Raw genomic sequence first — 24442 nt, forward strand, 5'->3', positions numbered from 1 at the left:
TATCCTAACTTTCTATCATGCTGTAGAAGATAGTGTAACACTTTCATATAGCCTGTTTGATTACAAAATGGATTATAGCTTCAAAAAGATTCAAGTTTTATGTTGACATACCTTAGTTTCTGTCACAGTATTGTGCCTGGCTAGAGACTTCCTGTATCTAGGGGAAATTCCCATGACTAGACTTCCCATGAAAGATTCCCGTGACTAGACTTCCTATATCAAGTATGTACTGTTACAGCATGCATCTCTGACCAGATGACCATTGTTGCTTAAGGTTGTGGATTAAGGTAAAATACAGCACTTGGACTGATTTTCTTGCAGGGCTGTTTATTGTGCTGTTGAAGGTGCAATTGGAAAATCCTCAACTACTTGAAACCTAGCAGACTAAAGAGGTATCAAATAAATATGGATGTTGAAAGAGAAACTGTAAGAGGAACTGTCTTTATCAGGTGTGGCCTGGGGAGAACAATCTGGTTTTGTTCATTTTAAAATTTCAGTGCCAGAGAATCTGCTGCTGGGAGTATAATTAGTAATATCACCATCCAGCAGCCGATTTCACTATCCAGTTTAAATCTTAGCAGTTCCTCATCTCAACTTTTATCTCTTTTAAGAGATGACCAATCTTACGTAAGCAGTAAACAGCATATAAAATAATACATTTATAGCACAGGGAGTATATGTATTGGGGTAGTCAGAACAATTAAGGTATCTTCAGTGGCAGAGAGAAATTTCTTCTCATGACAAACCTAATCCAAATTTATTTAGGAATCTAAGAGGCTCTAAATCTGATTTGACAAGCTAAAAAAGGATGACTTGTTAATGAAGATAAAGCCCCTGTAGAGCAGGCAGTGGATGAGTTCGGTAAAAGTTTTTCTGAAGCTTCCTTAAATTAGGCCTGTCTAAAAGACTCAAGTATCCATATAATGCAGACTTTTGGTGGATTGAGTATAGCAAGTTAAAAACTGTTTTAATACTTTAAGATATTTAAATCAGTATTTCAAGAAATATCAGATAGTGGAACAGAGTCCTTGATGCAATTTTTGGAAAGCTTACTTTCACAGTTGTGGATAAAACTAAAAACAGCAGAAAAGTCCTATGAATTTCTTTTCTCAACATGTTGCTGTTTCACTGATTCAAGAGGGAGATAAACAAAAAGCCTGTTGTATGGACAGTTCAGCGTCAAACTTCCATCCATTAACTCTTAAAATAACTTTTGTAATATAATAGGAGGATTATCTCCCTTCACTCTTTCAAGCTCTTACTCATCGATTGGAGAATAAACACAGGCCTCCAGGCCATTCCAGTCTGTTTTGCAGCACAGCGTTGTACTAATGTATGGGAATATTTTGAAAGAACTACTTAAATCCAGCCTTTCAGAACCTCTTAAATTTTACACTAAAGAGCCTACGAATCATAGACCTGGTCTACACTAGGAAATTAGGTCAGTATAATTACGTTGCTCGGAGTGTGAAAAATCCACATCCCTGAATGATGCAGTTAAACAGACCAAATCCCTGGTGTAGACGGTGCTAAGTTGACAGGAGAAACTAGCTACCACCTTTCAGAGAGGTGGGTTACCTACACTGATAGGAGAAACTCTCCTGTCTGCATAGGTAGTGGGCTTTTACTGAAGCGCTGCAGTGCATGGATATAGTTGTGCCACTGTAAACTCTCAAGTGTAGACGTGGCTTTCTGGGAGACTTTTAGCTATGCTAGTTAAGCTCACTCCTTTTTAAACTGTTCATTCCACTGTCCCCATTCAAGCAAACTGCACACAAAAGCAATGTCTACAAAGGGACACCAACATCATTCCATCAAAATTACCTAATCCAAGCACATTTTCAGTCGCTCCAATTAAGAATACTTTCACACTTCTCAGAATTTCTCAGCTTTTTATGCGAATTTGTAACCTCCAGGAGCCTTCAAGACTTCTGGTATAAGTTTAAACTCCTCAATTTTGTATCAGTCGGTCTCCAAATTTTGCTTTTTATAAACAATTTTGTGTAACTTGGCAAAACTCCTGTTACACTACATTCTAAATGCAAAGCACAGGCTTTTTGTACAACAGTCCTGCCCCCAAACTCTTCTAATAACAGAGCAGAAAGCATCTTTAAAAAAAAAAAAAAAAAAAAAAAAAAAAAAAGCTACATATGATTTTAGACTTTGATAAGTTTTTGTAAATTAGTCACATTAACAAAATTGGAGGTGATATTCACCTCCTAAACAGTTTAGTTGCAAACAAAGTAACTTCATCTCTTCTCTCCCTCCCTCTCCCCCACACCAGAAAATGAGTTCAGACACTCTCATAACAATCATTTATTTATACAGTAATTTATAGTGTGCTAGGAGCTTCATGGAACAAAACAGTTTTATGCCCTGAGGAATTTAACCTAATTTGTGTACACACATACTTTTTTTAAAAAACAAGCTACCAATATAAAAATCCTGTTAGACACCAGCTATCTTAAAATTAATCTTGAAAATACTTGGAGATGGCAAGTGAATTCAAATATCTGGAGGCAGTTCTTCCTACATTGCAAACTGTTGGTTCATAGGCTTGTTGGTTCTTTGGTGAACTAATTAGATTAAGTGAGAGGCTTTCCTGAGATAATCACTTTGGGAGTCTTTTCCCATAATAAAGCTGGACTGCTGATAATGCGCAGTTGAAGGTCAAATGCTTTTTGCAAAGAAGAGCATCAGCTAAGGCTTACTGCCTATAAGCAACTTTGAACTATTTTAATAGTTGATAATCTAACTCTGGTGAAACTTTGACATTTGCAGGTCCATGAGGTGTTAGAGTAAACTGACTACCATGTATGTGAGAACTGGTCCTGTCTTCATGATGTGTGTGCATTGACATTCAGCTTGGCATATTGCTCTTATTTCTGCATTTGTTAAATGCATATTAAAAACATCTGTCTGCATTCTAATTGTATACTACAAATAAGTTAAAAACATGGTGATTTCAAGGGTGAGAGATTACTTGGCAAGACATTATTGTAGCTAAAATTCCAATGGTATGTCATGAGATTTGTCTTCAGTGTTTGTTTTGTTGTTGCTGTTTGTATATTGGCTTACTTGCATCCTGTCTTGCAAAATATATGCTTATGTAGCAAACAAAATTGTCAAAACTACCATTGTAAATCTTTCAAATGTGGGACAGAGGGTTTGTAGCTTGTCTTTAAAGTTAAGGCATAGTCCTACTAATCACTCACTTGCCTGGGAGGGAACATCTGACAGCCTTTTGAAGTATGATTAATTTTTTAGAATTGTATTTATATAATAGCTTCTCCTTCCCGGTGAGGGGACAAACACAACCCTAGAATGTTGAGTTTATCTAGGAATCTAGTCAGGAAAATACAAATATTTTTTAAATATTTAGAATAAGCTTATACTATCCAAAATGTAAGGAACATGAATGTTTTCATTACTTTGTGCTCTTTACCCAGAAATTTTAACTCCTGTAAACTCAATATGACGTTACCTTGGATCCATTGACAGTAAGAAACCCCAAAAGATTGTTAGATGCTAAAACTCTTTCGTTCAGTGACTGATAATTGTCATAGCATTCTTAGTCAAAATAAATCTTCATGCCCACTAGTGTTAAGGATTCACAAGGTTATGGGACTTTGAACACTGGTGAAATTACCTATAACCCCTGATTCATGAGTTAGGTTTTTAAAATAGATTACTGGCAACAGGCATTAAAATAGTGAATATTTATTTGAGTAGAACAGAGGCATAATTACTCCTAAAATGAATATCCCATCACTTAGAACTGAGATATGGTTCTTTCCATTATAAAAGTCACTGTTAGAATAGTTAAATTTATGCATATTCCAAACTCCATACTAAACCCATAAGAGGGCATTATGATTGCAAGGCAATTAAGTCAAACAATGTTAGAGATAAGCTGCATGTGCAACTGTAACCCTTCCTTTCCTGTGTATGCATATGAGTGTTTCCACAGGGTCTTTCCAAAGTGCAGATTTGTGATCTCTTTTCCGACAAAATCTACTCAAGTCTGAAACTTGAGAACTTTCTATTCAGACTGAAGTTTTTCCAAAAGTAATTAAATGACAAAGGATCTTGGAATGGAAAGGCATAGGCTAAATAAATAACTACAGCTGTTGCTAGCACTCCAGTTATAATTTAAATACAGAGTTACTCTGAATTTCTGAAAAAGTAGGATTCTTGCTTCTTACATTTTCATTTGTACATAGTATAGTGAAGCCATTTTGCTAATTGAGGTATTCAGATTCATATAAAAAGTTGTAAGTAATCTGCAAATTACACTAAGTATTCACTGACAAAAATCTTTTTAAAATTTGGAACTCCTTCCATTAAACAATACAGGTTTTGTTTAGTACCGTGTTCTGGTTTCTAGCTGCAGAAGCCACAGTTAGACACGAGATAATTGTAGTTATCAGCAAGATGGTCCTTGTGAATTAGTTTGTTCTCTAAAAAGTCATTGTTCAAAAGGCCAAGTGCTCAACTACTTTTAGAGCTAGCATCTTTAGGATGCATAAGGAAAGAAATGAGAATAATAGAGAGAATGTAATGCCTGGTATAAATCAGTAGTGTGGACTCACTTTGGCTGGACAGTACTGTACACAGTATTCAATCTCAAAAAGGATAATGCAGTGCTACAGTGGGTTCAAAGAAGGGAGACACAGTGATCACGGGCATGGAAAAAACATTTTGAAGAGAGACTAAGAGTCATGATTAAAATGTGTATGTAAAATAACAAATGGTAGAGAAGGTAGATAAGACACTTCTGTTCTGGCGACAAAAGAACAAGGGGGCATTCAAGAAGATTTAAAATGACAAATTCAAAACTGATAAAAAGAAACACTTTTGATACAACATTTAATTAAACCTTCAGAATTCCCTGTCACAGAAAGTCATTGAGACCAAGGACTTGCAAGATTCAAAAAGGGGTTGGATATCAAATATCTTAGTTAAAATATAAAAATGTTTGTAAGTAATATTAAATCTCATGCTTCTGGGTTTTACCAATCAGAGAGCAGGATAATACCTAATGTGTGATTATCCCTCATCAAGAACCCCATAGTAGGCAGAACTGTCATCAAAAGCATTTGATGCTGGCCACTAACAGGTTACAGAATTAGGTGGACCTCAGTTCTGATCCTGTAGGGTAATTCCTTTAGTCCTATTTTATGGAAGTAACACTTCCTGTCCAGACCCAATCTCTCATTGGGTGTCCGAAGTCTGAGCCTTGATTGGATAGCTTCTTTCTTTCATTAACTAACTGGTATTTTCTAAAGAATTGCTTACACATACTTGTATGTAGAATCCATCATAAAGGAAGTGCAGAGGCTTTCCTTGTTTTGAAAGTTACATTAACAGGTCTAGATGACTGAGAAGAATGGTACAGCTGCAATTCTGTCTCAAGCATATTAATTTGAATGCAGCTTGTTCTGTAGTGACTGTCAGTATTTTGATTGGGGAAAAAAAGTCCTGTAGCATGTTAAAGACCTGCAAAGACCTGCTGCAGCCCACGAAAGCTTATGCCCGCATAAATTTTAGTCTTTAAGGTGCTACAGGACTCTTTCCCCCTCCCCCCCGTATACAGACTTAACACAGCTACCCCTCTGGAACTTTTCAGTATCTTGATGGTGATTTGGCCTTGTGATTTAAGTTTGCCTTATTGAGATGCTTATAGTAATAAAGCCCCCAGCTTTGGCTGTCAGAGGCTAAAGGCTAAGCATAGAGGCTGAACTACTAGTTGACTTGTACTAGTAGTCCCTGTAGGTCACTGCTGAAGGCCATGTAAGGTACATGTAGGGAGTACTTCCAGTACTCTTGTATTTCTTTATGTGAGTAAATGAGTCAGTTTCTAGGGCTGTCAATCTGGTACCTTTCATCACCATTATATATTCTTAGTTCTCACCTCTAGCAGTTTTAAAATAACACTTAGCTTAACTGCAAGTAGGCTGAAACTTGCCTTGATTCTGACACAATCTTGCATTGAAATGTTTGAAAGCTCTTTATATTTTAGAAGAAAATATTCTCATTTAACACTGTGCTGTTCATGAGACTCCAGATTACAGAAACAACCAACTTTGCCTTTCTGTTCTTTGCTCTAGTGTTCAGTTTCAGTAAAACCATATCTCACTCTTCCATGCAAGTTCTGGGAATTAAAACACTTGAGGAGGAAGAAGGAATAGCTGGGCCTAAGACGCCATCTAGCTCCAGCCTGGGAGTAGGAGTGACCTGGGTTTTTCCTTCTCTTGGATTGTGATCTTGGACAAATCACATTGCAGGTGGGGAAACTGACGCAGAGGGATAATGATACTTGCCTGCTTTTGAAAAGCACTCTGAGTTAGATGAAAAGTGTAATGTAAGAATGTACTATTTTTGTCATTTCATTAGTTATTGTAATTATAGTGTTGATTGTTGGACGCTAGCTCAGAGTACTTAGTCAAATCTGATTCTTAAAATGCATAGATTGTTTCAGGTATGAGACTTAGCTGAAGTTCACCTTTTTCTGGGGACCTGGAACAAAAGTCATATCAGAGGCCTAATTATCTTGACCCCGTCCCTTAAGTCTAGATGTGTACTTTATAGTTTCTGTATCTTTGCATCATCAGGAATTGTACGGCTTTTGTGGTGATGCTATTAGAGAGAGTTAACACAGGTTTTTACTAAGACACAACAGAGAGGCTGAAGTACTGGTATGTTCTAGTTAAGAAGTAACAGATAAAATGTGTAAATGGCATGAGACTTAAAAAAAATAAATAAAATAAAAAAATACTGTGGAGGAGAAGCTATATTTAGTGCACTGTGAGCAAGCAAGCAGACTATTTTGGATCAAGTAAATGTATAAACTGGCCTACTCAGAGGAAGCGCTTTATGGTCTCCAGCAGAAGACATAGCTTTGTATCCAAACCTACTCTCCAGGTGAACCAGAGGCAAAATCCTTCAGAGTCTGGTGGCTGGTGGCTTGAGGTTTGTCCAAACAGTGATATAGAATTGCATGAGCACTGAAGGGGTCACACTTCACAGGGATTTGAGGAGCTGTCCCAGATTGAGGTGTCATTAGAGGAGGTTTTGGAATAAGTTAATGAACTCAACAGTAATAAATCACCAGGACCAGATGGTATCCACCCAAGAGTTCTGAAGGAAATCAAATGTGAAATTACAGAACTACTAACTGTGGGTAACCTATCATTTAAATCAGCTTGTGTATCAGATGACTGGAGGATAACTAATGTGACACCAACTTTTTAAAAAGGCTCCAGAGGCAATCCTGGCAATTACAGGTCGGTAAGCCTAACTTCAGTATCCGGCAAATTGGTTGAAACTATAGTAAAGAACAGAATTATCAAACACATAGATGAACATGATTTCTTGAGGAAGAGTCAACATGGTTTTTGTAAAGGGAAATCATGCCTCCCCGATCTATTAAATTCTTTGAGGGGGTCAACAAGCATGTGGACAAGGGTGATCCAGTAGGTACAGTGTATCCTAGATTTTCAGAAAGCCTTTGACAAGGTCCCTCACAAAGCCTCTTAAGCAAAGTAAGCGATCATGGGATCAGAGGGAAGGTTAAAAGATAGGAAACAAAGGGTAGGAATAAATGATCCGTTTCCAGAATGGAGCGAGGTAAATAGTGGTGTCCCACAAGGGTCTGTACTGGGGTGAGTACTGTGCATCATATTTCTAAAAAATCTGGAAAAAGGAGTAAATAGTGTGGTGGCAAAATTTGCAGATGATACAGAACAACTCAAGATAGTTAAGTCCAAACCAGAGTACAAAGAGATACAAAGTGGTCTCTCAAAACTGGGTGACTGGGCAACAAAATGGCAGATGAAATTCAGTGTTGATAAATGCAGAGTAATGCACATTGGAAAACATAATGCCAATTATACATATAAAATGGTGGCGTCTAAATTAGCTATTACCACTCACGAAAGAGATCTTGGAGTCTTTGTGGTTTGTTCTCTGAAAACATTCACTCAATGTGCAGCGGCAAAAAAAGCTAACAGAATGTTGGGAATCTTTAGGGAAGGGATTGGTAATAAGACAGAAAATATTGCCTGTTTATAGATCCGTGGTATGCCCACATGCATGCAGATCTGGTTGCCACATCCCAAAAAAATGTATTGGAATTGGAAAAGGTATAGAAAAGGGCAACTAAAGTGATTGGGGGTATGAAAAAGCTCCCATATGAGGGGAGATTGATAAGACTGGGAATTTTCAGCTTGGAAATGAGACGACTAAGGGAGGATATAATAGAGATCTATAAAATCATGACTGGGGTTGAGAAAGTAAATATGGAAATGTTATTTACTCTTCATTACACACAAACTAAGGATCACAAATGAAATTAGGCAGCAGGTTTAAAATGAACAAAAGGAAGTATTTCTTCTCACAATGCACATTTAAGCTGTGGATCTTCTTGGCCTTTACAAAATCCTCTGACAAGATTATAATGGTTAAAAAAAATAACTAGATAAGTTCATGGAGGATAGGTCCATCAATGGCTATTAGCCAGGATAGTCAGGGATTGCGGTTTGCCAGAGGCAGGGAATGGGCGATGGGATGGATCACTTGATGATTACCTGTTCTGTTCATTCCCTCTGAACCACCTGGTATTGGCACTGTTGGAAGACAGGATACTGGTCTAGATGGACTATTGTTCTGACCCAATATGGCTGTTCTTATTTTCTTAACCTGGCCTTCACCTCCACACCCCCATTATCTGACAAGTTTGGAAGAGAGGCCTCATTAAGTCATAGCTTTCCTTTGAGAAGTCGTCTAAGCCCTGGATTCCAGGACATGAGCATGTTTTTACACACAACACAGTAATCCATGCATGAAAGATGACAGATGTATGATTATTGTAGAAACTTTCTTCTGATGTTTCTGTAGCTGTTGACTTGAGTCTTAGAGTAAAATCTAGAGGCCCTGGTGACATGGAACTCAATATTGGTGGGTTCTGTACATATAGAAAGAGGTAATCCCAGCTCTGAGGAGTTCACTACAGTCAGAAACAAGTGGGTATAACAAATGGAGGGAGTGTAAGAAGAATTGAGGGTAGTGGGTACTAGATTATGAGGGTATGTAGCCTTTGTGCCCATTTCACAGATCTTAAAGACTCAAGACATAAATGAGAACTGTTAATCTTTGACCAGTTGACTGGCTATTACCGTTGACAATTTATAGAAGGCATCAAGGTAGACCTGTGTCTTGAGGTATTTGAAGGACAGGGTTCGAAGCTTTTTACATCTAATACTGCATCAGTGTAACTTCTGCTATTTTGATGTAACTTAATCAGTTAACAGTAAAATTCTTCCAAAATAGTGTTTAATAGATTTGAAAATACATACAGCTATAAATAACTTTAATGTTCTTTTCCCCTAGATTGTACATCTTATATGACTAACTTGAAGAAAACGAAATCACCATGGGACAACATTCAAGATACCTCTCTGGAAGGGGTTACTGATGTCACACTTTCCTATTTGGGTGATATGTATCTGCTCCTCTGACTGTCTTCATATCTAAAGGATTTATTTTACTTTTGGAAGTACTTGAAGTAGAAATTTTGTTCCTTATTGGAAGCTGTTTCTTCATATTAAGGACTATATACATCATGGGTGATATGGCTAACAATTCAGTTGCATACAGTGGTGTAAAAAATGCTGTAAAAGAATCTAATCATGGAGATTTTGGAATCACACTTGCAGAGCTTCGTGATCTTATGGAACTGCGATCTACAGATGCATTGCATAAAATACAAGAATGTTATGGAGATGTCTATGGTATCTGTACAAGATTGAAAACCTCACCAAATGAAGGTAAGTGTATTGTGCCAGAATGTATCCAGAAGGTTTTTCTTTAAATCACATCAATTATTTTGTCTATGAATATGATTATAGCTAACAGAATACTAGCTTTTGTTTACTGCTGTAAGTGTAGAGTTATCACAACCTATCATGATAGCAAATAGAAAGGTTTTGTTAACTAGTCCAACTTCTGTAACTGATATAAAATTACAGAAAGTCAGCATATTTCCAGATTTCAGAAGAGAGGTCATGATTCTCAGTTACACAGTTTTATTCCATGGTGCTGAAATAAACTTTGCCAAATGTATCTTTATTACACTTTGAGAACTTTCACACTTGTTTAAGCCTGTAAGGTAAGTTACAGATACAACCCATGTGAACCCCGTTTCATAACCTAGTGCTGATTAAGCTGGAATAGAACTCAAGCTTTGGCTCATATATGTTCTAATGCTTACATCTATGTTGAGATATTGCTACCCAATTTGCACTTTGCAATGTGAGCTCATCTGTTGTCCAAGGTGGGGGAATATTTTTAAAGCATGGTCCTCTCCTGGTGAATGGTTTCATTTTAATTTTTACACTTTTTATAAACCTTGTAATTTAAAGCCCCTTGGTGTTGGCAACTAAGGGGTCTGAAATACTGCATCTATTACTTTGTCTTCTTACATTGTAGTAAAGTATCTGATTACTGCTATGCTTACATATAACATGGTGATTACAGAATCATTTTATAAAAATTGAAATAAGCATTTACCAGAGTGTATTGTTTAAATGAGGGGATTATGACTGTAAGTTCCAGTTTTTAAATTTTTCTTGTGTACTTCACCTACCTTAAAACAATGTTGTAGAATCCTGTTGAGAAGCCTATTTGCTGTTCAGGTAAAATGGAGTCATCTCATCCTGCCCTGAGTTTGAAAGTAACTGTTTTCCAGTATGTTTACATGTTGTAAACAGAATTGTCCAAAGCTTTTATATTTAACGATATTTCAGATCTGTTCACCACAAATTGCTTGCTCATCAGCATGAAGGTGATAAAGCATCATGAAAAACTTAATGGATGAATTTTGCAACTCTACAAAACAGGCAGATGAGGCTATGTAATCTATAGTATCTCTGAGCTACTTTTGTTGATCATTTTTTTTGCCGATTTGCATATTCTACAAAAGCATTTATTGACTATATAATTCAGTACTCTAATAAAGTATCCTGAATTACAAATATGACTAGTGGTGCTGAGAAGAAAATGGAGCTTTTTTTTTTTTTTTTTAAAAGCTGAGAGAATGCCTGCATGTTGATACAAGTGCAGCAGATTTTTTTTTATTTCAATCTGCAATAGTCCACACTACTCATCTGTCATCTATGCAGCTTAGTATTAGTAGTCATTTTGTTGTTACCAGTTTAAGAATCCTTACAAGAGTTTTATTACTCTCTGATTAACCAGCAATCCCACATAGTGACTCAGGGTACTGGAACAAGAACATCCAATGTTTTGGTGGAGATGGGTGTTTCCTACTCTTCTTCCATGCTAGTAGAAGACTGGATAGTACAGTGCCAGAGTATATAAGTAGTGGACCAAATGGGAGGTAAATTTGAGCAGAGAAGTACTGCCCTGGCAGTTCATTAATACCTACTGTACGGAGGATGAAACTGGCCTCAGTGAGGGCAAGAACAGATATAAACAACTTAGACAGTATACAATTTTGCATGTGTATGAGCACATGCAGTTGAGGAGAAAGCTGTGTTAGACTATTGCAACATATGAAAAGATTAATTGAAGTTGTGTCTTAAGTTCGGATACTGGTGAAAAGTGTACAATCATTTAGTTATTCCATGAAAGGAACTGTAACATTTGTAGAAATAGAAACTTGAATGGTAATACAAATAATTGTGCTTTAAAAAAGACACTCCTTGCACACTATAATAAATGTATCTTAATTAATAATGCCAATTTTCATTTTTTATGTGATCTGCATAAATCTTTAATAAGGGGTAGAAATATCTCATGAACACAACCATGGCTTATCGGGCAAAGGGCATATATGATAAATCCCAAACAGCCAAATGTTCCAGCACCAGTTCACTATCTGGCTGTTTTAGAGAACTGATCTCTTTGACCTCCATCTGTTTTATGTTGCTTTCCCCACTGGGGCACTTTTTGTCGTTCCCCTGGCAATGAAGTGAACTTATTAGTCGTATAAATTTGTGGAGTCTCTTGGAGCACCTCTTTACCGCATAGTTAATCTGCATTACTGTTTCAGCACTTGCCCATGCGTCTGGGAGCATACCTCACAGGTTCCTTGTGCTGAAACACTTGGATTCTTTCCAAGTAATTTGTATCAATTGCAGGAGCACTTGTCTATCATTTGTGGGAGAGGTATTGAGTGCCAATAATCCTCCAAATGACTTTAGCAGCTAGGACATGGGGAAATGGGTAGATTCCAGTGATTAGAAAGTGAAACCCCAGGTCTAACTTTTACTTCTAACCATGTAAGCTGAAAGTACCTCCAAAACCCAGGTCAGATATTTTTTCTGTGTGGATGGTAGGGGAGCTGAGGATTCAAATTCCTCCCAAAAGCTGGGTTAATCATCCAGTGAAGACATATGCTTGGAAACCTCACAGATCAGAAATTTTGTAAATTTCACTTAGTGGTCATTCAGTGCACTAATTGTCCATACAGGGGTTGGGAGGATAGGGAAGATGTACATAATTGGAGACGAGGGAAGAAAAGGTTAAATGAGATTAAAAGAGCATGACTACTAGGAGAATAGAATCGATACGCTCTCATTGTATGTCAGACATAACCTTGTCTGACTTTGCACAGCTGTACACAACAGGACTTCCCATATTACTGAAATTTACTGTATTATGTGCTGTCCTACATGATTATTAGAGGCACAGTAGCAAATGTGCAGCAAATCCCTGAAACTTACCTTAACGAAGTGGGACTTTTTGCTGTCCATTGAGGTTCTTAATGGACACTAGATTACCAAATTACTAGACCATTGGCTTTCAACCTTTTTTCATTTGCGGACCCTAAAAATTTTCAAATGAAGGTGCAGGGCCTTTGGAAATCTTAGACATTGTCTGCGAACCTCCAAGGGTTCATGGACCAGAGATTGAAAACTACTGTACTAGTCCATCAGGCTGCACCTTCCATCTTTTGTTGCTCTGTTCCTATCCACCTGGTGTGCTATCCCAAAGGTGGAGCAGAATCTACTTTCCTTGAAAAGTGAAGGCAGCAGGGTTTAACTGCTAGAGAAAAAGTATGCCCAGCAGCACAGATATGATCTTCCACTGTAGTATTTACTTATTAAAGAATTATTCTAAATGGAGCAGGAGGGAAAGGGTTTCTATGCCCAGTTTAAATTCTTGTTCTGTACCCATGTATTCAAAATTATGTAGTGTACAATAAATATGCTGGTACTGGCAATAAACTTCCTCCAGAGTACCTGAGGGGGAACTGATCAGCTAAGGAAGGTTGTACTGAGCACTCTACAGAGTCAATATAACTGTAAACCTAGCAGAATTCCTATTTCTAAGAAACACCTAGTTCAAAAATATGACTCTGGACAGACACTAAATAATTTTATTTAAATAGGTGAGTAACCCTAATTGAGGATATAAAAAATATTTGTGGTACATACCCCTGGGTACCATGCAGCAATGTAAACCTAAATTCCACAGAAGGACCCCAAATTACTGGACATAAATCACAGAATTCCTTGGTGAGCTGGCAAGTATGGTAATAGTAATGGACGATGAAATGATTTGACACTTAAATTTAATGGAAAAATTCTAAAAAAGTTAATGCACTAGTAAGTTTCATTATCACCATGGCCTATTTAGTTGTCCTCTGTTAATGTCTTTTCATTCTGCAAACTCTGTGCCGCTAACTCCTTGCATCCCAGTACATTCTGACTCTTCTCCTTCCCTTCTCCCCCCCCCCCCCCAGCTTTCTTTCGTTAGGAATAGCCTCAAGATTTTCCTTCCTCAAGATCTTCAAATGTTCAAGTTTTTCTATAGCCTGTTGGGCTGGTCAGGTGTCTCTAAGTTACCTTCCAAGCATGGCAAGATTGTGACTGTAATGTAACAATTACTAATTTAATTGTAAAAGGAAATGTAAACAAGGAATCCTAGACTTAACAATATGGCTGCATAACTGAGATTTGTGCAGATCAGCACAGGTATTTAAACTCACCATGTAGATCCATAACTTAACATATTGGTTGTCCAATATGCAGTTGCACAGCCTAAAACTTCAAAAAAAAAATTGTGCATATACAAATTCCAGTTGTCATTTTGTACGGTCCTACTTTTCAAACTGTCTTTACAATTCTTAAATGAGGTAAAGTTGAAGTTCTAGTGTTCAGTTATTTTGGTGCATTTCTTGCTTTAAAAACTTTTGTCATCCTTACTTGGGAATGAAACCAAGTTTTGGAGGTTACAGCCCAGAAGACTTTTTTTCAAAATAGCTGAATGAAAACTATTAAACAGAAGTTGTCTTCATAGTTTCATCTTCCATAAAATGTCAGATTTTCATTTTAAACTGAGTAACATGTCCAGAACCACTTACTTCCTTGTTGGTTTTACTGCTGCTGACTTTCCTCTTTGAAGACTTCTTTTGCAAAGGCTTATGAAATGTTTGTATAGCATACAATGAACCCACCACACACAAGTGACTTTAAAAGAGTCCCATAACTTTGCTCTGCTCCCAATGTAGGGGGAAATTTGCCTTTTAAAACTATTAATTTATCACTAACTTCAACTGTTAATTCCTTAAGGCACTAGCAATTTATCTAGTCGTTAAACTAAATGCATGTTGCTAGATTTATACTTAACGTTTAGTCTTCACTACTGCATGTACGAGAGCAAATGGGACAATCTGCAGTTGAGTAAACTCACATTAGCTTTAATACAACTTTAGTTTTGACAAACGTTTTCCAAACTTGAGCTTGAAACAGGCTATTTTAGCAAAAACCACATTAAGTTACACTCAAGAAGCCATACTGGCATTTCTTGTCTTTTTGATCTACAGAATAATTTGCCTTTTGACTAAGGCCTGATCTGCGCCACGCAGTTAGCTTGACATAAATCACCTTGCGTCAACCTGTTTGTGCATGTGTCTGCTAACAGACTTGTCTCTGACTGACATAATCACCCTATTTAAAATGACTAAGTACAACCATCTCCCCAAATGACATGAAGCCATGACTGACTACTGAGATTGACATGGTGCTTGTGTAAATATCATATGATCTTTGTTAACTCTAACAGTTCTCCAGCAGCTGTCCCACAATGACCCATTCCCTTAGAAAGTGACCACTCTGGTCACAATTTTAAACTCTGCTGCCCAGGGGTCAGAGAGACTGGAAGCCACCGTTCCCTTAAATTTCTCTGCATGTTTTCTGAAATGTTTTTTCCTGATTGCCCAACTTGGTGAGCACACCTAGCAGCTCACCTTTCTGTGTGCAGCTGCCCAAATAACCAGGCCAGCTTCACATACACAGTGGTACTAGATTTGTTCTTGCCTGGAGTAGACAGGAAGTATTGGAATTCCTGAGCCTGCAGGGAAATGAAGCTGTGCAAACACAACTATGGACTTGCCATAGAAACATGGACAATTACAATTAGATTGCATAGGAGATGTAGGCAAAAGGATACAACTGGGATCAGCAGTGCCACGTAAAGGGGAAGGAACTTTGCCAGGGATACCACAAGACCAGGGAGTACAGCAGTAGATCTGGTGCTATGCTGCTTCAACAAGGAACTGCTGGCCATAACCTGGCTAAGACCACACCAGTACCCTGTAGACCACTGTGGCTACCTTACAAGAGCCCAAGGCAGAGACCCTTTCATGAACGGGAAGAAGGGAGGAGATGTGCCAGGGGCCTCCAGCCATGCTGTGAACCAAGACTTGTTTGAGACTCTGCCAGAGTGTAGCAAGTCCCAATAGGCAAGCAGAGATGAACCTGATGACAGGGAAGGGAACTCAAGTAAGAGAGTGATTCATTTTTACTTACAATGTTTGACTTCTAAAATGGTGCCTGGCTCATTCCCAAGTTAACAAGAAAAAGGGTATTGACTTTTCATTATTTTATTCCTACAAAAAGAGACAGAGGTTCAGCAGAAGTGGACCTGGCATCTGCTTTTCATTCCCCTGTTGGATTTGACTGGCAGGGGTGGAAGGGATGCAGAGCACTTCCATCATGTCTTTTATCCTCCTGAGAGATCTCAATGAAAGCTGTCATGGAGATAACCTGCAATTCTCTCCCAAAGGTTTGTAGGGATGGCTGCTTTATTTCTTCCTCTGCATTTATCACGCCACTCAGTAGTGAGTTCAGCTGGCACCATTGCAGAAAACAAGCTAGCAGCATACAAGCCTGGGAAACTCTTCTCTCTGCCTTTGTTTCCTTTGGGAGTGAGATCTACTACTACCACCACTGCTTGTGGAAAATAGTGCCGATATTCAGTGCACATTGCCCTGTACTCATACCCATGGACTAGAGACTGAAATTGTATAGCTTCATGCAATAAAAAATCCTTTGCGCCACCTTCCTTGCCCTTGGCAGACCATGCTTACTATGGCTGGGGCTGTAGAGCAGCTTTGGAGCACATCAGCACAGCACTGAAGAGTCAATAAGCATTTCTTATTAAAATTGTCTATGGGAATAGGGAAAATAAGTTTTTTAAACCTCTTTCCCTTTCCATTGTGACTGTAAATCCAGTGACATATCTGTCTAGTTTTTATCAGCCACTTCTGCAGTTGCGGCTTTGTGGGCAGTCTCCTACACACCTACAGAATGATTGATCCCGATGAGGAAGAGAGAGAAGAGGACAAGGGAGGAGGTGTTCTCTGAGATTGTGCAAGCCAGTGTTACATCAGATCATGAACTAAGGACTTGGAGGGCCAATATGACGAACAGCATGGAGAAAGATGAGTCAGGAAAAAGGCCCAAAAGTCCAGCAAGACAAGGAGCAGGAAATGCACCAGGACATAAGACCCATTTTTTATGTTCGTTCACAGGCAGCAAATACAAATATAGCAGACCTTGTGTTGACCTACAAGTCCAAGAATCCCAGATTTCCCATTCTTTGCAGTTCTTGTAGAATTCCATGGTGGCTGCTCCCTGCACTCCAGAACATACCATGTGATGTGGAGCGCATCCTTACCACTAGCACGCCACATCAGAGGACAGAAAGGAAAACCACAGCTTTGCATGTGTTGACCTGTGAGAACTTGTTTACGTTCTCTTTAGTTTTAAATTTTCACCTGTTAAATTGTTGCACAAAATGTTAACATACCTGTTTAATTCACAACAAATATTGCAGAATGTGTAGCAGTAGTCAAAGCAAACAGTACTTGTAAATGGACACCAACTACCACAGAATGCATGGCTTCAGGAAAACACGCAATCATATTTATAAATAAATATTTAGCAGTACCAGGCCCAGAGAACGTCAATACAGCACTACTGTAGATGTATCATTTAAGTGCTCTTTCAAAGCCTCCCTCAACTACATAATGTCACTTTTAGCTCTTGTAATAGCCCCTGTGCCTGGCTGTTCAAACTTGGCAGACAGCTACACCACCTCTACCCTGGTGGCAGTTTTTCCCCCTTTGCCTCACAGTAAGTAGGACACAACGGGCAGTTATAACCACTGGGATATTTTTCTCACTGAGATCCAGTCTAATCAGTAGACACTGCCAGTGTCCCTTGAATCTACCAAAAGCACATTCTGTCACTCTGCACTTGCTGAGCCAGTAGTTGAATCCTTTTCTTGGTACATCAGGGAGGCAGGTGTCTGGCTTTGTGAGTTGGGTGCAAGGGAGAGTCTAGGTTCCCCAGAATCACTATTGGCATATTAATATCGCCAATGGCAATCTGCTGGTTGGAAACAAATGTCCCTGCTTGCAGCTTTATGAACAGTCCTGTATTCTAAAAGATACGGGCATCATGCACCTTCCATGCACCTTCCCTGACCAGCCCACGTTGACATCAGTGAAGCGTCCCTGGTGATCCACCAACCATAACCATAGAAGAGTAGCCCTTTCTGCTGATGTAGTTTGTGGCAACGTGGTGCTAAAATAGGCTATATGTGCCATCCAGTGCCCCGTTGCAGTTCAGGAACCCCATTGCTGCAGATCCATCTGCTAGTTGCTGAGTCAGTCCTGTGTAGCAGGAGACTATTAATGATCCCTACACACGTGGATAAATTGTATATTTTCCATCTGCAACATGACTTCCAATTGCTCTGTAGCAGTCTGGCACAGCAAGCTTCCAAAGTATGATCACCACTCTTTTCTCGACTGTCAGTGCAACTCTTATGCAGGTGTCCGTATGCGCTAAGGCTGGGATGAGTTTGGGACAGTCTATAGCCATTGCTTGTAGTCCTAAACCTGCATTACAATGCATTCCCACCCTCAGTGCTTGTTTCTCAGGCCCAGAAGTGATGTTGCACCATCTGCAACTGCTCCATGAATGTCGCCAACAATCTTGAATTGTTTTTTTCACTATGTGCCCCAGCAAATGGTCCTTCAAGACGACTTCATGTCCCCAGTTCTTGCAGTACTTCCTGCAGGTCTGCAAATAAAAAACAACCCTATTTCCTGGCTTTGCAACATTCATGAGAATAGGTCAGATCTCTGTGGGTTCTATGAGTCTGTCAGGGATGGCAAAGACTCAGAAGTGCTGCATAAATTTGTGGGATTAAAAAAAATGGGATATGGATGATCATATGGGATGGAGACGTTGCGTGCTTGGAACTTGATCCCAGAGACACCTGGGCATCATTACTACCCCCACAACATACTGTGAACATTTCCCAAAGAGTATTGCACCAGATGGTGGGAGTGTGGCACACTGGGATATCTACCTATGATGTGCTGCATTTTGCATCAAAACACTCCCAGTGAATAGGTGCAGTGCTCATGCAAGCGTCCAAGTATGTATGCACCTTAGTGATGTACAAACTTTGGCCGATGCAAGTTACATTAGTGTATAGCTGCTGAAGTTTGTAAAGTAGACCTCAGCTAAAACCTAGGTAAATATATCTGTCTGTGTCCCATTGGGAATTCCATTTGGTTTTATGATGGCTATTTATAAGTGTAACAGTGGTGGATTAGATCATTCATGTTATAGTAGGAACTGTGACATGTTCAGAAGGCAGTAACAAAGCTATCAAGGAGCAATGCTGAATGGCCAGACTTAGGTGAAACAATGGGTTTGCTACCACCAGAGCCTCTACTTTTAAATGGACTCTTCACAGAAATCTGAGGAGGAGAAGGGGCTAGCTGGAATTCCCCCTAGTCTGCTCATATGGCTAGGAGAGAACTACAGCTCTACCTTACTAGAGATACATACCTACTCTTTTAAAAGGTGTACTTCTCCAAGGATGTGATATCTCTAGGAACAGAAGACACAGTTGGAAGGAGAGACTTCCTATCTTACAGGACTTGGACCAAACTCAGGGACTTGCAGAAAGTGAGAGATCCCACTGAGGAGGATTGTGTTCAAGAGTTTTCATAGATTGCTAATTTTCATGCTTTAAGAATAAAATGTTTCTGAGAAATTTCTTTGTAAGCCTATTTCCTTACTTTACTGTCACCCTGTCCCTGAAGGGTGTAACTCAGAACCAGATCACTCAGTCAGATGGACTCGGGAGGGAACATGTCTAAGCAACTGGAGGGCTTAGCAGGATGGTGGCACTGGTTCCAGGCCTAGGTGAGCTAGTTTGCAGGGTCCCACTGAGAAGTGTCAGACATGGGGATCTACAACTGGGGAATTTACTGAGTGACCCAGCATTAGGAACCGTAATCAGTCACTACCTATACAGCTTAACCACACATGGGATTCCCTGCAGACTGGTGTCAGTTCAGGCAGTGGGACAAGACAGGTTGCAACACAGAGAAATGATTATTCTCCCCCCCCCTCCCCCCGGTAGGATTTGCCTCAGTTTCAGTATCCAGTACTACTACTTGCAAGTAGGCTGCTACTTGAGCATTCAGCAAATGCCCGAGTAGTGGCAGCTTATCAGCATATGGGCTTCTAGTTTTTGGGTTATTTTTTCAAATAGTTGGAGGACTTGCAGAGAAGGAACCCTAAAGATGTTTATCTGTATTAGTTAGTTTGCTCTTTCTGATTATTTAGATGTTCAGATCCTCGTTTTAGGAGTCAGGAATATCTGATATCTCCTGCAACTGCCTCATCCTTGCTACTATTGATGGCTACAGAAAATGGTTCTACTCTTAGCAACAAGCGTATGGGAGAGGAGGGGAGTAACCAATTGGGGTTTGGTCTACTCACATGTGTTTTTGGTCTTTGTCAGTTCAGTCATGAGTTAGTTGCAGCAAAAGCAAGATAATCACCAGGATAGTGTTAGTGATGGTCAGGAATATCATGGTGGTGGTGCGGCCATTCTTTCAGCCGAGATCTCGTGTGCTTGCAATAGCATACTGAGAATGCAGGCCACAACTTGCATGTTATTGCTCTTTATGCTGTAGTATGCCACATAACTAGCAGCCCCAAGCATGTGGATCATTGAGTTACTCAATTTATGGGTAGTGACATGTTTGACTTATGGATGTTGTTGGGGTACCATTAAAAGCAACTAAATATGAAGACCCTAAAATAGACATCCCCTCAAAATGCAACATAAGAAAATTTAGAATGAAGTTTTTTTTGTAATGAGTCACAAACAAAACTGGACATTGAATAAAAAAGGCTTTTGAAACCCCGTTTAAAGAAGATAAATATTGACAGAAAAGTGTCACTGTTTTCAGTAACTTCCTCCCCTCATCCCTGAAGGGGTAGAATAGGATAACATACTGAATATGATACTAAAAGTATAAAAATAAAGGATTGATAATCATAATATTAAAAGCCTTGACAGCTATATGTTAATGATTTGTAACTATAGATAATTAATCAGTTTGTATGAGGTAATGCTTAGGCCAAGGCTTTGCTGGCAGAAGTGTGGGGGTTTTTTTTGGTTTTTTTTTTTTTTTTTTTTTTTTCCAATTCTTCTTTTACATAGAATTGTTGATCTGCTTAAAATGATTCTAAACAGAACAAAGGTAACATGCTGGAAGTTTTGAGGTCAAAACACAAACCTGAAGCTGCCTTTTAGTGGGAAGACACAAATAGGGTAACACAAAACATGTCTCAAAAAATGCAGAAGTTGGGTAAATTGAAGCTTGCTCATGTATAGTGTACTTTTTACATAAAGTGTGATGTGCTAAAAAAGCTGATTGGAGAAAAGTTAAGTAATATAGATCGTGAAAATGTATAATAATCCAAGTGAACATGGTACATATGGGAGAAATACCAAACCAGGAATGAAGGACCAGACCTAGGGATCAGAAGAGGCAACAACCATTTGTGAGTTCCCAGTGCAATGCAGTGGCCAAAAGAGTTAATGTGATCTTGGGATGCATAAACAGGGAAATCTTGAGTAGAAGTTGAAGGATTATTTTACCTCTGTATTTGGCACTGGTGTGACCACTCCTGGAATACTGTGTCCAGTTCTAGTGCCCACAGTTCAAGAAGGATGTGGATAAATTAGAGACAGTTCAGAGAAGATCCATGAGAATGAATAAAGGATTAAAAAAAACCTTATAATGATAGACCCAAGGAGCAAAATCTATTTAGTTTATCAAAGAGAAGGTTAAGGGGTGACTTGATTACAGTGTAGAAGTGTGGGGAACAAATACTTAATAATTTCTTCAATCTAGCAGAGAAAGGTAAAACCCAATCCAATGGCTGGAAGCCGAAGCTAGACAAATTCAGACTAGAAAAAAAGGTACAAAATTTGTAATAGATGAAAGTAATTAACCATTGGAACAATTTACCAAGGGTCGTAGTGGATTCTCCATCACTGACTATTTTAAAATCATGATTGGATATTTTTTCTAAAAGATCTGCTCTAGGAATTATTTTGGGGAAGTTCTATGGCCTTTGTTATACCAGAGGTCAAACAAGATCATAATGGTCTCTTCTGGCCTTAGTAACTATGAAATAAAGGAGAACTTGGTGCCCTGTAATATGGTAACTTGAGCCCCTTATCATTTCAGTCTTGTCTGTTGTTGTCTGGCATAAATATATGTTCAGATACTGTAAGTGATGACAACCTCTCTGAAATTATATACAAAAAGCAAAAATAGATTAAGCCTAAATTGGGTGGATTTGTGATTTTCCTACTTTTTAACCCCAACAATTTAAATATCACATTTTATGATGTAAGAATCATCCTTAAAAGTATTTACTACACAGTATCTTATTGTATTCCTACCCAGTTAAGTTAGCTGTGGTTGTACAGGATGATACTCGTGGTCTGTACAGAATTTCATGAATGGAAATATCTAAATATTTCTGTAAAATACAGATGAAATGCATATGATTATTATTAAAAAAAAACAAAAACCCAAAACTCTCTGAAATTGACTGTTTTTTTTTTTCTTTTTAATATTTAGGTCTAAGTGGAAATCCAGCAGATATAGAGAGAAGAGAAGCAGTGTTTGGGAAGAACTTTATACCTCCTAAAAAGCCAAAAACATTTCTTCAGTTAGTATGGGAAGCACTACAGGATGTTACGCTAATTATATTAGAAATTGCAGCCATAGTATCGTTGGGCCTTTCTTTTTACCAGCCTCCAGGAGGGAACGAAGCATGTAAGTAAACCTTGAAGCAAGAAATATATATAAATTGCAGTGTTGTGAAACTTCAGTTCTAAATTTTATGCAAGATCAATTTTAATCAGCTGACTGAGACCCAAAAACATTCTCTTTCAAAGTAATTTTGCCTGCTTTGTCCATTGTATTTCAATTCCCCACTGGGAGAACTAGCATAAAAAACAGGAGTTTCGGTTGCATTTTAAATAACCATACCAATTTTCCTAGGTCATAATAACCTGTGGTCAAATTCACATTTGACTGAAGTGATGTCCTACACAAGCTTTAATACCTCAAATGAGGCATAAGCAGCAGGGATTGCTGGACTCTTTAAAACCAAACAACCCACACAGTTCCTGTTTCTATGCAATGAAATGCAAATAAATATTTAGCTTTTCTCTTTTAAAAAGACTGAATAAGCAGAATTGTTTCCAGATAGTGTTCACCAGGTTTTTTTCCCTCTGGGAGTTGGTATGTCTTAACGGTTTTCTGTTTCTCATTTGTAAATGACAGTTAACGCCATTGTCTTTGGTCCTGCAATACAGAAATGAAAGTTTCTGTCCGCATAGTCATTCAGAACTGTCAGTTTAAAAACTTCAGCACCTGATTTAGACCAGGCCTTCAATTACGTTTTTTTTTTTTTTTTTTTTGGACATACTGATGACTTTTTTTTTTTGCTTTGTCAAATTGAAGCTAGACTGCAAAGAAGTGTTGACTAAATAAAACTAGACATGCAACTAACTATTCTTCGAGTGCTTGTTCATGTCCATTCCCTCTGCAGCAATGTGCAAATGTGCCCGTATATAGGGTGCTGGTGGCCTCCCTCCCTTTCCGTTCCTCCTTAATGAATGTGATGGTGCTGGAACCGCTCTCTTGCTACAGCAAGCTCTTCTAACTAATCATAGAATCATAGAATATGTTGGAAGGGACCTCAGGAAAGTTTTGTCAAGCCTCACCTTAAAAACCTCTAAGGATGGAGTGGTATCTGTACTAGTAAAAAACTTTTTCCTAATGTCCAACGGCTCTAGTGCCCTCTGCAGCAATGTGCAAATGTGCCCATATATAGGGTGCTGGTGGCCTGCACTCTCTCCCTTGTTCCGTTCCTTCTTGCGGCCTCACCAAATGAATGTGACCTGCTGGCAATGCCCCTCCTAATGCAGCCCTGGAACCGCTCTCTTGCTACAGCAAGCTCTTCTAACTAATGGTTTTCATTGTTTCTTAGTGACATAGTTCAATTATTTTAGTGTTAGTGTTAGTAATAGTATTAGGTTAGAGATCGTCCCAGCAATGCAGCATGCCCTGGTCTTCGCATTTTAAACCCTGCGCTTTGTGTAATAAACCTGTGCCAATCAATGACCTGCATCAGAGCTGTTTGAAGTGCTTGGGAGGATCACGTGTGGGGGGGGAAGTGCAAGATTTGCAAAGGTTTCAGGCCCCAACCAAGAAAGATTGGGACATTAGACTTGTGGGCACTTAGACTGTCATCAGAACCCAGCTGGTCAGACTCTGCGCTGAGCATGTTGGCCTTGGAGCGGCGTGCCTCTCTGGTGCCATCATCTTCCTGGCACCACTCACCATCTCCAGTGCCTAAGAGGAAACAGAAGGCATCTGCTGAGTGGGGGTGCTTGCCAGTAGCAAGAAGGGCACAAGAGACCAGGCAAGACCCGCGTTGGGCCACCAGTCTCCCCATCAACCCATGAGCCACCACCCTCACCCATCCACGTCCTGAGCCCAACACCAGACCCACCACCAACTCTGGGGAGTGGCAAGGGTCCTGGGCACCTGACTGTGCCCACGACACTGGAGATCTTCCAGCTGATGAAGGATCTTTTCGGTCATCCCCGTGCCTCCAACGCCCCGAGAAGGAAGACTCCTGGCACCGCCTTCGTCCATGGGACCTCCCAGGGGGAAACCAACAATGAGACCTCCGCAGCAATCCCTGACACCGAGGCACCGGTT

General features: G+C 39.2%; 1 protein-coding gene across 4 annotated transcripts in view; it reads left to right on the forward strand.

Annotated features, from left to right (window-relative positions):
- Window positions 1-24442, forward strand: part of ATP2B1 (ATPase plasma membrane Ca2+ transporting 1) — a 110233-nt gene that overhangs the window by 39346 nt on the left and 46445 nt on the right. For 3 of the 4 annotated variants that reach the window (XM_067559836.1, XM_067559839.1, XM_067559834.1), the window contains exons 2-3: window positions 9391-9827; window positions 22286-22483. In XM_067559836.1, the coding sequence (XP_067415937.1) occupies window positions 9623-9827; window positions 22286-22483 (403 nt within the window). In that variant the 5' untranslated portion in view covers window positions 9391-9622. Of the gene's footprint in view, window positions 1-6154; window positions 6288-9390; window positions 9828-22285; window positions 22484-24442 lie in introns of those variants that run through there. The other variant, XM_067559835.1, reaches the window with a different exon arrangement.

This window comes from Emydura macquarii, unplaced genomic scaffold, assembly GCF_026122565.2.
Source record: "Emydura macquarii macquarii isolate MOO-44397 ecotype Brisbane River unplaced genomic scaffold, CSIRO-AGI_Emac_v2 contig_2205, whole genome shotgun sequence".
Taxonomy (NCBI): Eukaryota; Metazoa; Chordata; order Testudines; family Chelidae; genus Emydura; species Emydura macquarii.